General features: G+C 44.4%; 4 protein-coding genes across 4 annotated transcripts; 3 read left to right on the forward strand and 1 right to left on the reverse strand.

The window, feature by feature from the left end:
• Positions 1-1,724: 1,724 nt before the first annotated feature.
• On the forward strand, positions 1,725-3,398 carry AGABI2DRAFT_117394 (hypothetical protein; the record flags this gene model as incomplete). Its single annotated transcript, XM_006460385.1, has 13 exons — positions 1,725-1,759; positions 1,826-1,838; positions 1,887-1,941; positions 1,989-2,039; positions 2,102-2,331; positions 2,389-2,433; positions 2,484-2,540; positions 2,595-2,654; positions 2,711-2,804; positions 2,858-2,913; positions 2,969-2,991; positions 3,044-3,064; positions 3,113-3,398. The coding sequence occupies 13 exons, from the start codon at positions 1,725-1,727 to the stop codon at positions 3,396-3,398; spliced, it is 1,026 nt and encodes a 341-aa protein (XP_006460448.1).
• A 3,120-nt stretch (positions 3,399-6,518) lies between these two features.
• AGABI2DRAFT_203505 (hypothetical protein) lies at positions 6,519-8,810 on the forward strand. Its single transcript, XM_006460386.1, has 10 exons — positions 6,519-6,580; positions 6,645-6,853; positions 6,925-7,210; positions 7,285-7,401; positions 7,472-7,692; positions 7,771-7,878; positions 7,936-8,062; positions 8,122-8,463; positions 8,531-8,592; positions 8,664-8,810. The coding sequence occupies exons 4-9, from the start codon at positions 7,393-7,395 to the stop codon at positions 8,549-8,551; spliced, it is 828 nt and encodes a 275-aa protein (XP_006460449.1). The 5' UTR covers positions 6,519-6,580; positions 6,645-6,853; positions 6,925-7,210; positions 7,285-7,392; the 3' UTR covers positions 8,552-8,592; positions 8,664-8,810.
• A 1,652-nt stretch (positions 8,811-10,462) lies between these two features.
• On the forward strand, positions 10,463-11,402 carry AGABI2DRAFT_178007 (hypothetical protein; the record flags this gene model as incomplete). The annotated part of the gene is made up of 6 exons (XM_006460387.1): positions 10,463-10,534; positions 10,746-10,875; positions 10,914-10,988; positions 11,040-11,072; positions 11,121-11,252; positions 11,290-11,402. 6 exons carry the CDS (start codon positions 10,463-10,465, stop codon positions 11,400-11,402), a joined length of 555 nt encoding a protein of 184 aa, XP_006460450.1.
• Positions 11,403-12,888: 1,486 nt separating this feature from the next.
• AGABI2DRAFT_203506 (hypothetical protein) lies at positions 12,889-15,981 on the reverse strand (the record flags this gene model as incomplete). The annotated part of the gene is made up of 15 exons (XM_006460388.1): positions 12,889-13,204; positions 13,262-13,367; positions 13,428-13,567; positions 13,619-13,781; positions 13,838-13,957; positions 14,011-14,147; positions 14,201-14,357; positions 14,420-14,557; positions 14,612-14,659; positions 14,706-14,791; positions 14,840-14,965; positions 15,022-15,075; positions 15,127-15,313; positions 15,372-15,746; positions 15,794-15,981. The coding sequence occupies 15 exons, from the start codon at positions 15,979-15,981 to the stop codon at positions 13,043-13,045; spliced, it is 2,187 nt and encodes a 728-aa protein (XP_006460451.1). The 3' UTR covers positions 12,889-13,042.
• Between the last annotated feature and the right edge of the window lie 100 nt (positions 15,982-16,081).

The following is a 16,081-nucleotide window of genomic DNA, read 5'->3' on the forward strand; positions in this document are numbered from 1 at the left end:
CCATAATTTGTTAGAGATATTTTCGTTTCCACGTAACCGCTGAAAGGGCCATTGCTGAGTCGTCAGTGCATTTTTATCTCTTAGTGAAACTGAGGCAGACAATAGTCACCGTTGCCACCGCCTTTCACTCATTCGTCTATGCGTTAGATAACGTAAATCAACTGGTATACTCCAGTTCCCCCTGGCCAACACAACTCTCTAATTATGGGTTCTGTCATTGCTTGGGTCGCGCAAGGGATATGCGCTTGGTAACTTAACCATTTGAGCAACTTCGAGGTGCCGGTGACTGCTGGTGAAAAATAAATATCATATCCTGATGGGATTAGTGCCCTGCCATTCAAGCTGTGGGTGGCGTGAGTACCGGAGTTGTGGTAAGTTCTGTGAAACACATCTTATCACGGGCTATCACACCTGTGCAAATCCAGCATCAAGCAATCGGACCAATCGCGGCGTAGCAGTCAAAGCATTCGGTGCTCTAACTGTCACGTATAGTCACATGTTTGAAACAATGCTAATTATGGGACGCAGATGCAAACTTCATTCATCGTACGTTCATCACAGGTACAGTGACATGCTTAAAATATGGTTGGTGAGTTACATTTTGTTTTTGATATGATTTTCTGACTGCTTGACAGGTTCGAGGAGCTGGAACACCAGGAGACACCAACGTCGTTACAAGGATTGTTCGTCTCATTGACAAGAACGTAACTAACGAATGGCATTCTTGTGGGAACTGATCGTAGGTGGTTTGCTGCAAAACGTCGTTGCCATTGGTGTATTCTTGGCTACTGTTATTCCACAAGCATCGCTCCACCCGCATGGCAAGAATCAACAATTAACAAGAGAGATGGTTGACTTGGATGATAACGAAAAGGAAGCTATTTCCTCGCTCCATCAATATCTCATTCACTATTCTCATCCTCGCATACCCATCTTGGTTTAAGATGTCTCGCTTATAGTGGCAAACGCTCTAGATGGTAATGTCTGTATCTGACCATGAGTCGATGTTTGTTTCTGACCACTCTAGGTATAGCGACAGCCTCATCCAACAAAAGCTCCTAATATCTCAGACTCGGTGATTCGTGCCATGAGTCCACTGGTGTCTCCGCCACATGGCCATCATCCGGTGTCTGAGCGTCAGTTTCACCATCTGAGGCTCGCTGAGTCAATGACAGATGGCAAGGCAAATCTATTTCAGAGTGCAAACATGTTATGGGCGTGGAACCGAAGTTACGATTCTTAACAGCCCCCGCGCTTATACAGCTTCCAGGCACCGGAAGGGGGGTACGGAACAACATAACGATTATCGAGGTATTCAAATGCAAGGATCTCGACGAAAGTCATGGTTTTCCTATGTAAAACGATACCGAGGAGGGCTCCATGACACCTAGCTTATAATCGGTGGCACTTCATCAGATGATGTTCCATAACACTGGGTTAATTAAGGTTCTCTGCTGACAAGGTAATGGACGTGAGAGTCTGTACCTCTATACTTGCTACATATATATACATTTCGTCCCATGTTATGGAATCAAAGTTAACGTATTCAAACCAAAAGCGGATTCTTTTTCTCTAATCCACACCTTGGGCTGTCGATACCAGAACTGGGTGATAGATGGTCTATTCTCACGTCGAAGTGGTTATGATGAGGCTGTTGTGACAAGGCGTATTGACTAGGTTTAAAAGTGAAAGGGTTCTGAGTATCTGGGTTACAACTTGATTCGATGGCGGAAGCTCTCCCTCCAAATATTGACGATCTGTAAGTTGCTCTTTCATTCAGCGCTTAAAAAAGTTCCGTGACTGAAGACTATGCAACTCCTACCAGTACTGGACCACCCGTACGTCCATCCTACTCCAATCTTTTCGACGAATACTTATTTCACTAGTTCTTTGGCATAACTCTCAATAGCTATTTATTTGGAATTCTGACCCTGCAATACTGTGAGTTTACCGATTTTGCAACGTAGCGGTTGGTTGACAAGGCGAAGATAACTACCAAAGCGCTTTTCGTAATGATATGAGATGGCTTCGGAATCTCGGTGAGGACGTTGTTCTGAGTTACCCATTCTTGCAGATCTGACGAATGTCCATTCCATTGTAGTCCATTTAATATTCTTTTTGGAGACGGCACAGACAGTCATGACGGTCGCGGATGGATTTCACTGGTTCGTTTATGGTTATGGGAGCATTAAGAAGCTCGGGGAATATTTTCTGGCCAATTTTGATTCGCCCATTTTATGCTCAATAATTGCACTCATCTCTCAAGGGGTGTACTGTTGGAGGATATACTACTTGAGTCGTTGGAAGATCCCCACGATGATTATTGGCATTGTACGTACCTCGCTTCCATATCGCGCTGGCTTGGATTTTGATCTGTTCTTTCAACAGGCTGCTCTTGCACAGACAGCTGGAGGGCTTGGCATTGGCATTGTTGTCTGTCATCATATTCATTCTTTCATCGGCTCCGCCCTGACGTTTATCAGAACCAGAGATTGGGTACCATTGAAGAGTGGGACCCGAAGTTCAACGTCTTGCTGATTGTGAGTCAACATGATCCGCTTGAGGTAGAACCTAGTTGACGGGGCATGGCGTAGCTTTGGACCGCTGGTAGTGCTGTGGCGGATACTTTAATCGCTTCCATAATGACATATCTGGTGCGAGATGCCCACAATAATCATTCATCGAAAACATTAGACTCATACATGAGCAGTTACTTTCATCCAGACCTTTTGAATCAAGGAAAAAGAGATCAACTGTAATGACAAAGTTGATCAGGTTGGTGATTGAGACAAATGCTGCCAGTGGTACGCTTACAATGATGATTTTCCTTCTGGCTTGATAATTGATTGAAGCCAAGCTTTGGTTGCGATGGCCGTCCTACTCACGACTGTTATTACGCCTATTGCACCTCCGGTACGTTAGCGTGATGCTATACTTATGACGACCGGTATTCATTTTTTTCCTCCAGAAAACAAGCTATTTTCTTTGTCCGTAAGTCGGCCGAAATCAATATTCTTAAATGATACTGAATGTTTTCCGATAGGGGCTATGTTTTAGGAAAGCTGTAAGTAGATTTACCAATCGAAAAACTGAAATCTTACATTCCTCATAGATATAGTAACTCTTTCATCACCATGTTGAACAACCGTCGAGGCACCGGTAATGGAGGGCCTGATAGATCCATAGGTAGCAATCAGAGTGATAATTTGGTGATGGAGAGGGCGCTGCAACGGAACAGCCAATCATACTATCGGAAGCCCTCTCATCTCCCACCCATTACGGTGGCCATTCAGACAGAGACGGCCTTGAGGATGGATGATGTTTCAGAAGTCACGGTCCCCAAGTCGCAATATGACGACGACACTCTACCAAAACATAGCGATATTCGTATACCTTGATTTTAGAAATTTGTATTCATGATATTTTGTGCATTAGCCACCTTCAGGTTGTACAGTACTTTGAGTGATGATGATGATGATGTTGAGCGTCGAAGTTGCTGACTCAGCGAATCTCGCGGTTTGAATGGACGCGACCTGGCTGATCAGCGAACAACAAAACAATGCCTTTGGTGCGCATTGAAGTATGCGACTTCAAGTCCTACAGGTGCATACAGATATATTTTGACTACAAAGTCATACCTGAATTCTCTTCAATTTCAGAGGACACCAAACAATTGGGCCGTTCAAGCACTTTACATCGGTTATTGGTCCAAATGGTGCGGGAAAATCAAACCTCATGGACGCCATTTCGTTTGTCTTGGGCGTGAAGAGTGCTCAGTTGCGAAGTTCGCAACTCAAAGACCTCGTGTATCGCGGACGAAGACTCGCCAAGATCAATGAGGATGGGTCTATGGTGCAAGACGAGGATGAAGAACAAGACGAGCAGGACGGGGAGGGGACGGCCAAGAAGGCTTGGGTCCTCGCTGTCTTTATAGATTCGACCGAAAAAGAATGGAAATTTCAGCGAACGTGTGTTGTGGTCCTCCATGGTTCTCCACTGAATTCACGTTTGTCGCGTTCTTTCTAGGATTTCTACGACAGGCGCCTCGGAATATAAGCTCAACGACAAGGTCGTCACCTACTCTGCTTACAATGCCGCTCTTGTGTCGCACAACATCCTCGTCAAAGCCAAAAACTTTCTCGTGTTTCAAGGCGACGTCGAAGCCGTCGCATCACAATCTCCTCGTGAACTCTCACGTCTTATAGAACAAATCAGTGGCTCGCTTGAATTGGCGGGTGAATATGAGAAAGCCAAGGAGTCTCAGGATAGAGCTACGGAGAATGCGACGTTTAATTTCAATAAACGGAGAGGAATTGCAGGAGAAATTAAGCAGTATAAGGAACAGAAGGGGGAGGCGGAGAGATTTGAGGCTCTTGTGGAGAAAAAGGTATGCGTTAGAATACTGTTGCGATATTGATCTCACTATTCCAAAGGACCATTTAATACTACAACGCATATTGTTCAAATTATTCAACATCGAAGAGGCGATTACCAGCAGCTCGGAAACAATTGTCAAGAAAAATAAGGAACTGAAGGGCCTTCGTGCTGAACAACGCGCTCATGACCAAGAACTCGAGGAAGCGCGTGCAGAACAGGCTAAAGCCAGAGGAGCAGTGATGCAAAAAGAAAAGGCTATCAAAAAGGCGGACAAATCACTCGACGTCAAGGCGAGTTTCATACGCGATGTTCCACCTAACTCCCTGCTCAATTAACGAAATCAGAAACCCGACCTCGTAGCACTAGAAGCTCAAATCACTCATGGGACGCGTAAAATCAACAATGCGCTCAAGGCAAAAGAGGAGTCAGCCAAAACTGAAGAGAATCTGGCTCAGAAGGTAGAAAATTATGAGAAGGAACTGGTGTCTGTGAAGAGGGCTGCTGATGCGGCACAGGGTATGATAACCCCCTATCGACCCACATCCTTCCCTCGCTCACAAATCTATGCCTATAGAGGAACAACGTCGCGCATCCCAACAAAACGTCGCTCTGACTGAAGAGAGTTTAGAAGAGTATCGTCAGCTGTAAGTATACTTGACTATATGCTCAAGCCTATGAATTTATGTCAAAAAGCAAAGCACAAGCGAATATTCTCGCTGTCGACGAACGGCAACAGCTCGAAACTCTGACGAGGGATGAAAAGACCACAGGCCGTACCCTTGCACAACTGACTGAAAGACGACAAAATCTCGAGGAGAAGAATGTCACCCGTAATGAAGATTTGAATGCCCAATCAGGAAAGAGAGCAGAGGTATGCTGTTCCCCGTCTACGTCTCATGCTTTATTGATCTCATCAATTTTGGCATATAGTTGGAGGCAAAAATATCATCCCTTCAAGCTGAGTTGACTCAAACTAAATCGGAATTGGATAAACAACAGTCAGAACGTACGAGAATTGCGTATGTCATTTATCTTGCAGATGTAGTACGCGTTTATCTCTGATACCACCAATTTTAAAGCAAACTTGAGGCAGAAGCAGATGAGAAACTTCAAGCTGTTTATCAGCAATTGCTTCAAGCCGGTGTAGATAGGAACCAAAATGAGAGAGAAATGAAGTTGAGAGAGACATTGGCGAATTTGCAAGATTTGTTCCCAGGTAAGATTAGCACTCTCCACCACACCTTTGAAACTCAAAATACGGTATTTGGGAACAGGGGTGAGAGGAAGAATGGTTGATTTGTGTAAACCTACCGCAAAGAAATACGAGACTGCCATTTCGGTCGTACTGGGTCGAAATATTGATGCTATTGTCGTAGACGAAGAAAAGACTGCCATCGACTGCATTGAGGTAACTCTAACCGCACCAACTACACTTAAAAGCTTTCTAAAATCGTTTTTTTTTAGTATATGCGTAACCAACGTGCAGGTCAAGCCACATTCATCCCATTAGACACCATTCAAGTCAAACCAACCAATGACAAATTCCGAGCTTTTGCGAAAGGTACAAGATTGGCTGTTGATGTGGTACAATATGAACCGGTAATTCAAAGAGCTGTACATCATGCTTGTGGGAATGCTCTGGTCTGTGATTCGATGGAAGTTGCTAGATATGTATGTTATGAAAAGGGTCAAGAAGTCAAAGGTGTGTTGTGTTTCTTCTGCCTTCCTTTTGAGGAGCTGAGGTTTTGTGGAATGTAGCTGTGACGTTGGAAGGAACAGTGATACATAAGAGTGGATTGATCACAGGTGGAAGAAGTTCGCACAATTCAAATAAGAAGTGGGACGAGAAGGACGTGCAAGGTCAAAAATTATATTCATTGACCATGGCATTTCAATCTAATGAGTCTTGCTTTTTAGGTCTCATTCGTAATCGCGAAATTTTGCTCAGTCAGTTGAAAGAATTGAATAAGCAAAAGCCTCGTACGAAGACGGATGAAAATTTGTTGGCGGAAGTTTCAAGATTGGAGTCAATGTTGACTGTCCAACGCGACGATTTGGTATGATTTTATTACATTGTATTTACCCGCGTGTCACTCATTGATGATGATCTCAGGCTGCTTGCAAATTACGGATCACTGGCATTAAAGAAGAGTTACGACACCTCGAACGTGACCTTAAATCCAATGCCCCCGAATTGAAAAAGGTGAAAAAGCCAATCTCCAACCAATCGCTTGCTTTTCTGGACTCAATACATACGTTTGATATAGGTACAAGCGACATATTCAGCACTTCGATCTCGCATCGAAGAATTTGCAGCGGTTGTACACGAGGCTGAAGATGATATCTTCAACGCGTTTTGTGAAAAGATTGGTGTAGAGAATATTCGAGAGTACGAAGAGAGGCAGCTTAAAGTTGCTCAGGAGGAGAGTCAAGCGAGGTTGAGATTTGATACTCAAATTGCTCGTCTCACGCACCAGTTTGTTCTTTTCCCAGCACGTTTTCGGTACCAATCTTACTAACCTTTCTTTTTTACCTCTCTGTGTAAAGGCTTGCGTTTGAATCAGAAGGCCTCACAACCGCTCGTGAACGTATCCAACGACTTGATCAAACTATCCAATCCGAACGCGCCAATCTTGCAAATCTCAACACGCAGAAAGAAAGACTCGAGCAAGAATTAGGAGAAAGCGAAACAGCAATTGGGGAGTTGAAGGAAGAATTGGAAGTGTTGCAAGGGACGTTGGACGAAAGGACGAAAGTGGTGGATCAAGTGAAGAAGGTTGGTGCGAAGAGTGCGAAAGTGCTTGATTTGGCTTTGAAGGAAATCAGTTCTTGTGTGAGTTTTCCTTTTCCTGCTAGAGTGCTAAATTTTTCGATGAATTGTGTCTGACTGTTGTCGTTGTGGTGTAGAATGATGAAATTGAGAAATTGGCTCTGGAGAGGTCGTCAATTTATAGGAAATGTCGACTGGAAGAGATCAGGTTACCCTTGTTATCTGGCCATCTAAAGAACGTGCCGATGGAAGAGGTATATCTATTTTCCTTGTTAATTTTTACATCGGCTAACTACATATTTTCGTCTCTTTCCCCTTCACTAGAACTTAAGAGAAGAAGTTACTATGGATATTGATGATGATGAAGACGGCACGCAAAAACCGAAAGCAGTCGCGGACTACGGTATTGAAGTCAACTTTGAATTGATTGATGAGGATGATAGGATGCAAGATCCTGCAGAGATGATTGCACAATTTGATAAGGAGATTACGAGCGCGAATAATGATATTGAGAGGATGGCGCCGAATATGAAAGCTGTCGAAAGGTTCGCTTGTTTCTCTTTTTCGTTGAAGTTTTGGGGATCCCAGCTCTTAATGACATTTCCTTCCGTTTCTCCGTGTAGGTTGGATGATGTTGAAGCCAAGCTAGCGATGACGGAGAAAGAAGCAGACAAGGCAAGAAAAGAGTCGAAGACTGCTAGAGATTATTACAATGAGATCAAAGCGAAGCGGTGAGCTAACAGTCATTTTCGTCGAGTGATGGTTCCGCGTTAATACGATGGTTTTAGCTGCGAGCTTTTCAACAAGGCGTATAATCATATTTCCGATAGGATCGACCAGGTGTACAAAGATCTCACCAAGGGCAAGGCAGCGCCTATGGGGGGTGTAGCATATCTCAGTTTAGAAGATAGTGAAGTAAGTCTTTTCGAGGCGTATTTTAAGTCTTCAGTTTTAGATCGCTAACCGTGTACCAGGAGCCATACCTTGGAGGTATCAAATACCATGCTATGCCGCCAATGAAACGCTTCCGAGACATGGAACAATTATCAGGTGGCGAAAAAACCGTCGCTGCTCTTGCCTTACTTTTCGCCATCCACAACTATCAACCAGCGCCATTCTTCGTTTTAGATGAAGTAGATGCTGCGCTGGATAACACCAATGTTGCAAAGGTGGCGAATTACATAAGAAGTCGTGCTTCGAAGGATTTCCAGTTTATTGTGATTAGTTTGAAGGGGTCGTTGTATGAGAAGGGACAGTCGTTGGTTGGGATTTATCGGGATCAGGATGTGAATAGTTCAAGAACTTTGACGTTGGATGTAAGTTTTACTTTTTTTTCTTTCTTCAGGAAAATACTTGACATGACTGATTGATTTTCGTGTTCAGTTGATGCAATATGACGATTAGTACATACTATACTCTTTCATTCTTGACTGGCTTTTATTCTCGTGAGTTGTTTGACATGTGTGTACGTCCCCGCCCCCTACCCCACTCACTTGACAAACTCGCTGTTTGACAGAAGGGGGACCTCTCATGTGAGCCTTTGTGCTTGCGCTCTGTCCTTCGCGCAGCAAGAGAGCGAGATAGGAGCATGTATACTTTACGTGTTTTGGCTTGTATTTTTAGTGTTTTTATTTATCTTTTAATGCTAATCGCAGTTTATGATGTCGCAAGGCTGAATGGGAAGTCAACTATTCGAGATTACTTTTGGACAGCGGCGTCTCCACTTCGTCATGATACGTCACCGAATTCCTTGGTCTCAAGAGTTCATTTCCGATTCTTCCACAACGTCCGACTCATACCACAACCTGAGGACTTTTGACTCTCTTCTTTCTCAGAAAGCCTATCCCTGTGCTCGAAGCGCCAGTTATGAACTCAAGTCAATTGAGGTGTCACCGAGCCGCTCCGAGAACAAACTGTTTTTTGCCTGGAGGTATGCCCGGAAATCCAGCAGATGTATCCAATCCAATCTGTATCTTGACCAGTGCCGCAATTCCACGCAAGCGAAGATCGAGGTGCAGTATTAATATCAATTGGCTTGCTTGTTTGGTTGACTGGCCGCTTACCCCCTGTTATACCTTACAATCAACCGATTGTATCTTCATATCAGCCTTTCCCAAACAATGGCGCCAAATGACAAGGTTACAACCTTATCATATGACGGGCGAGTCTCCCTTAGCGGCCTTGATAAGCACAGCTCCAGCCAGCCCTAAGAAGGCTTCTCGACGACGCAGCATTAACGGTTTGTTAATCACGTTCCCCTCGTTAATGTTCAAACCCGTACTCTCGCCTTTGTGTAGGCCAAGAAACCAGCTGGGACGACTCTGAGCGTCCTACCCCTTCCCCCCACAACATCTAGTGCATTTGAAGAGAATTCTCCGAATAGCGGAAGGCTGTTCTTGGACAGAGTGCATTCGGAAGGTTCTTTGCGACTTGGTGAGTTTTGATGCTGATCCGTTACTTGATATCGTCCTTGGAGGATCAGAAAATGTTCTTACAAGTTCTCGGGCTAGACTCGGAGTCCGCGGAGACATTCATCATAAACTGGAGTCCTCATGTGCAAGCCGTGACCTCAGTGAGCGAGACGCTGCATCTATTTTTGTTGTAGGTCTGACTCAAGAATCAAGATCACGAAATCTTAGAAGAGAAGAGGAAGAAAGGAGCAGGAATTTCAGTGTGTGAGGTGTGGACAAAGGGGAGGTGAGCGTCACAGTAATTAAATGTCGGGCATTGAGTACGATTGAACGCCAAGTGCGAGGCTTGTGTCAAATTTAATGGCATAAATCCTGATGACTCTTTAGTCGCCTATTTGAACGAGCCAAACTCCTTCCATGTTTGCTTCTTGCGGTCACTATTTTTGTGCGTTTCAAGATAAACTGTTTTCTGATTAGTAGCTGGGAGTTCTGATTCAGTGATCATGAAAGAAGCTAATTCTGATCGCGGCGCCACCTCGATTCTTCGCATTGATTGATTAGTGTGGTATCGGACTGATTGCGAGGAGTTTTGTTGTGGCCATCATGATTAAATGGGCTATCCGATTCGTTGGTAAGACTTTCTGCGCTTAATGCGGCGGAGACCCAATCCATAAAAATCTTGCTCCAAAACAGAAGTTCTTCCTCTAGCGCTGAAGACGAATCGATGATATTTGATCATAATCTTCATCGCGAACACATATCTGATGGAGAATCGTTTCATTAAGAATTGATTTGAGTTGAGGTTTAAATTGAAGCATCCGTAGGAAAACCATCATTCCCTTTGACTTGTTACTCCTGGCATTTCTGGCACCCAAGCGCTCTCAAGTCCTAAAGGAAATCTGTTATGGCCGACGCCACCGCTTTACAACTGGTCGAAGAGATTGCAAAAGGACTTCAAGTATCTAGGAATGTTAATGTACGTCCTTTTTTTCAAGTTAGCGTTCCGTGATGACCTCTTTCAACGAACTAAAAAACCACATAGTATGCTTATTGTGGGTGACATTATATGACAAGGCGGGAAGCATCAGACCATTTACCTTTTCGAACGTCAGTCGCTAGTTACATGATCGTTGTAAGTACCTACATGTCTGGCATAATATCCCTCTATACTGATGTCATACCCCCAGTACTTTGACTGGCTTCTGGTTTCCGAATCGGAAATCAGGCTCGTATGGAATGCCGAAGGGGTAAAAATGAAAGTTTTATATTCGTTAACGCGTTATCTACCCATTATATACTTTCCCCTTCTCGTGCCTTGTAAGTGTTTCTCCATATCAAGTATCCTAGGTGTCTAGGGCTCACAGATTCAGACCATTTCCAAAACGGTTATACTGATTCGGAATGTGCAACCTTGTACAAAGTCATAAGCGGTAAGTCAGTCAAGTTATATATCACTTACGGCTATTCATATCGGGTACTAGCATGTTTTACGATTGCTACCCACTCTGCGGCTTGTAAGTTTAGACTTTGATTGAACATCTTTTGCGCTGAATGTCGATTAGTGGTTGTAACAATTCGAACTTGGGCCGTCTGGGGCAAGGCAAAGTACATGACTTACATTCTATTTGGAACGTATGCCGTGGTCTTCGCTTTGATTCTGGTTTTCTATATCATCTCTCTGAAATATACAAGCCGTACGTCTTATCCTCCCATGTTATTCACTTTGTATAGAAATTAAAATACAAAATTTCTTTTTGGTCACGCTGCAGATCCGGAGGTTTTCCGCGGGTTTCCGTTCGGATGTGTCCCAAAATATACAAGTCGTTACCTACCCGCCGCGCTGATGGTCGAAGCAGTCTATGATACAGGTAGTAGTATGTCTCATAACGTTGGAGTGTTGTTGACGCCGTTAATATAGTCATTACTGCGTTAATGCTCATTCGGGGGATATCACTTTGTGCGTGTGGCTTTTAACAATCCGGGTTGGTGAGTTTTAATAGATCAGTACAGACCAGTGGGGCAAAAATTCCCGCCTCTTTCAAACACTCTACCGTGATGGTCTGTTCTTTGTGACAGACAACTCCTCACCGTGCTTACCTGACTTTTGTAAGGCATAGTATTTTATGTCTGTATAACTGGTAAAACAATTTGCATTATCGAAGTAAGACATTCTGACTTTGACTTATGGCAGTTGTCTCCATTGCAAATGTTGTCTTGTTGTCCAGCCGGGTAGCTGCATTAACTACATCGTTCCTTCTGCCTCGCCACTGATAGAGATTCTTTGCAGCCTTTGCAGGGTAACTATTATGTGTTGCTATTGTCGTAAGTCGAATGAAATGGTATAAGACATTCCCCATCATTAACCGGCCCCTTCAGGATGCAGGGAGGTGTTCGTTCCGTGTTGGCTTGCCGAATAATATTGCACATACGAATGCAATATGATGCGCTGCAGACAAACATCTTACCTAGGCCTGTGATCAGAAGTGATCGTACAACTGTGCTCATCGAGAGAAGTGCTATAGAACTCCGAGATGGGTGAAGATGATCGCAAGTATCTACGCAACAGGTCTAGTAAATGCTGGAAGGACATGTGAAATGTGGTGGAGTTATGGGAGTCAAAGTTGCTCAGAGTCGGAGCCCTGTCATCTATCTTTGTAGATTCTCAAAGTTTGTAAATTCTTATACTTCAGTAATTCGACATTTGAGCTTGTAAACATCGGACACAGCGTAATCAATATCTTTGACGCCAATCTCGAGAACTAAAACTGAATGTATCCGCATAAGTAAAGTTATCGGGATCAGGACAATCGGCATATAGCACCTTTCCTATCTCCTTCAAATGTTTGAATGTGTGCCTTTTAATCATCATCATCATGTATACCGACCGCCCGTTTCGATAAACCTCCCATTCAACTGTATTCATTAGGTTCCACTCCCTTGAATAGCATTCGCAGCATACTCCAGGATTGCCCCCCCTCCCCGTACTTACTGGCTGGGAGGGACTGCTTTCTAGAATCTTTGGTAGTTCTTTCCAGAGTGTGTTCTGGAAAAAGAAACGTTGCCGCGGGTATTCCAAGTGGCCTCTTAGCTTTCTGATAGATGGTCATAGGCACGGTCAATCCGTTGGGAATGAAGCGAGAATGGAGGGAGGGCGTCAAGAAAGCTGTACAGAGAGCATTCAAGCATCTCGTTGCGTAAGGACTGGGAAATGCCCTCTCGAATACTTGAATACTTGTCTGCCTGGTTGGACCACCATCCGGCTTGACGTTCCGTGTCGTAAAGTTCAAACCTAACTTGGTCTTTAAACTCGTTCTTGCACGAATTCAACAAACAGGCGATGACCGAAATTATTATTGAGGGCAAGCGCAGTATCGCAACGCACATGAAAGAAAGACTTGTTCAACGAGAACATTCGAAGACGAACACGAATCAAAGAACCACATTAAAGATAAAAAAATATCATAAGTTACCAGGCAAGGCGATTTCACGATTTCTTCGAGGTCTTTGTCTTCGCCTTCGCCTTTGCCTTTGTCGTACCCACTGCCTTCCTCTTTTTAGGTGCTTGAATGAGCTTATCACCGGATATATCATCAATCGACTCCTTTGGTTTGACGTCTTCCTCTTCATCATCCGGAATGTCATCGATCTGAACAGTTGGTGGGTTAGCGATACCTTCACATATTAGTTCATTGTATAGACATACAAATGCCTCCTCAAGGTCGGGAGCAGGACCTCCAGTAAGTTTCTTCGGCATTTTCCCGAGATCCTGCGCCTTGTGGAATGGAATAGGATGATCAGAACCATTATACCTGACAAAACAATGAATCAAAAAAAGCATCAAAAGGAAAAAGTCATCAGCTTAGCCATACTTCCTAGTGAACGAGCTCTTCGCCGCAGCCGCTATTTTGACGTCTTTATTCTCACCCACTCCCAGCTCTACTATTGTTTCCCAATCCTCTTTTGACAGGTAGTACGCATCCATACGTTCAATCACTTTGTCCACAGCGCCCTTTCAAACTTTATGAACATCATTTCATACCTGACAATAATCGCCACTTACCGCGCCCTCATCCACCAAAGGTCTCACAATATAAGGAAACAATGCTGGAACGTATGACTGTCGAATTTCGGCCTTGTCACTGGATACTTTCAACCTCATACGTACTTGCACGTCAGCTAGTTGACGCGCGAGCTTGTTTTTTTTGGAATTCTGACCAAGCCACCTGTAATCAATTTCAATGGTTACGAGGTGAGTCACTAACAGCATGACGGAACGCACTGGGGGAATGACATCGAATTAGGACCACCAAAGTGGACTCCAGAACCATACAAACATGACGCCGGTCGAACAGTTGAACATACAGCGTGCAGAGGCATAAGACCCCAATGCTGTTCAGGCCTACGATTTGAAGATAAGAATATTCGAATGACGCGACGAGTTCGGCTACGTACCCATGAATAAGGCTATCAACAAGATCACCATCAGAGATTGACGCCGATGCCTGCTCCATGAGTTGAAGATGCTTTAACTCCTTCTCAGGCCCGTCCATATTCCGTACTCTCGCGGGTTGACTTTTCAAATAATTCTCCTAAACACGTCATGAGAATGAATGACGTCGCGTTAAACATCGTTTGTTCTAACCTGAATAAAAAGCGGAACGAAAGAATGATCCTGGAAATACAGTTCCATCTTGTCGCCAAGAGTCTCCCTAGCTGTGGAAGAGAAGAGGTATGGTCCAAGGATTTTCGAGGTGATATCAAAAGGAGTCATGATTGCATATTTTTCGTTCATCTTGACGCTATCGAGAAAAAAAAAAGGTTTTAGCTAACTGGACACCCAGTCACAATCGTCAACACCCACAGTGATTTACTTTCATCAAAATCCATACTATCGCTGGACAACTTCCATGTTGAAAGCATATTTAACACCTGCCGAATGTCGGATTGCGAGCCCTGAATAAGTTGATCTACAACGTTCGCTGGAACTTTCATCCCCTCTCTATCCCGGTCACTGATTGAGTACGATGCAGCAAATGTCAAATACGGTTCTCACTTGAAAATGATGGATAAGATTCGTGACCTGATCATTTGAGCTTGCGGTCTGGTGCGTTTGTCAGTACTAGTTGCGAGGGGCATTACTATCCCACCTTGAGAAGTTCAGACTAAACGTGGTTGACATGAGAGGCTTGAGCTTTTGTGCTCCACGATCATTAGCGATACAAATAATCGGAATCTATTGAGTAAAGTAAGAATAAACCATTTCGAAGAGTGAACCACAAACCTTGCTCTTCTTGATGATCGCATTAAGCGCCCCTACACCACCGCGATCGCCAGCCGACATACCATCGACCTCGTCCATGATAAGACAAGTTTTACCAGTGATAGGGACACCAACAGAATTCGTGGACTATAGAGAGGCGTAAATTGAGCGTTGGTACAACTGGCATTTTGGTGTCGACTAACCCCTGCGCCATGGATAAAACCATCTAACGACGTATTGTTTATGTTCATCCCGTTCTTAAATAAAATGGGTGAGGCTTATACATGTAGAAGCGCGGCTTTACGAACTTCGACGAGTTTCTTGCTCCGCGTATCACTGGCGTTAAGCTCGATGGGAGTGAACCCAGCTAGTTTAGCGCACAGATGGGCACTGGTAGTCTTACCAATGCCAGGTGGTCCAGTGATTAGAACGCCTCGGAATATGTTCATCCCAATCTTACCGGGCTTCTTAAAGCCCGATTTCAGACTACTGGGCCTGCGCAACGAACATAGTCTTCAGCCAGTCCTCAAATGAACAAAAACGAGATACTCACCAATCGTTCAGCCATTGGAGGAGCTTTTCAACCTGACCCTTGTTTCCACAAATCTCTTTAAGTGACTGGGGTGCGTAGCGTGTCGTCCAGAGTTGAATGGAAGGGTCGAGCTGAACCTGAGAGGAAGAATTTTCGCGTTTCTCCATTTCTTTCGCAGCTTTACGGATTTCTTGCTGCTCTTTCTCCAACTTTTTCTTCGTTTTCGCGTCGAGACCACCTTCATCCGCACCCTCCCTAGTTGCAATCAGGTTCAAGAATTCGTCTTCGCTGAGGGTCTTTAGACTGTGTTTCTTGATCGCTGCTAATTTGGCGGGGCCGGCATCGTCTCCCAAGACAACAAAATCGGTCTTACTCGATGGCTGGAGAACGACGCGCCTGGAAGTCGTAAGCTTAACGAAATGAGTCACACGAGAAAGACGTACCCTCCGAACCGCTTCGCTAAATCAACCGCCTCTTCTCGAGAAAAGCTGCTGAGTTCTCCGGTAAACACGAAAGAAAGTCCCAACAAACAATTAGGCGCGCCATCAGGGACTTGTTTCGATCCCGGTGCAGATGGCCCCGCGAGTTTTGCTGCTTTGATTGCGGCCCAACTATCAAAGATATTAGTCATGAGTGAACGGTGGAGGTGAAGATTGGAGGACTTCGGTTTTGCAGCAGCCTTTGTTGGTGCTACCTTCTTGTTTTCAGATTTCGATTTCGTAGCCTTCTCT

This window comes from Agaricus bisporus (genome assembly GCF_000300575.1).
Source record: "Agaricus bisporus var. bisporus H97 unplaced genomic scaffold AGABI2scaffold_4, whole genome shotgun sequence".
NCBI lineage: Eukaryota > Fungi > Basidiomycota > Agaricomycetes > Agaricales > Agaricaceae > Agaricus > Agaricus bisporus.

Coding starts and splice junctions, on each gene's coding strand:
- AGABI2DRAFT_203505 (XM_006460386.1), top strand. Junction 7,879..7,935: donor AATGAGATCAAAGCGAAGCG/GTGAGCTAACAG, acceptor CGATGGTTTTAG/CTGCGAGCTTTTCAACAAGG. Junction 8,063..8,121: donor TCAGTTTAGAAGATAGTGAA/GTAAGTCTTTTC, acceptor ACCGTGTACCAG/GAGCCATACCTTGGAGGTAT.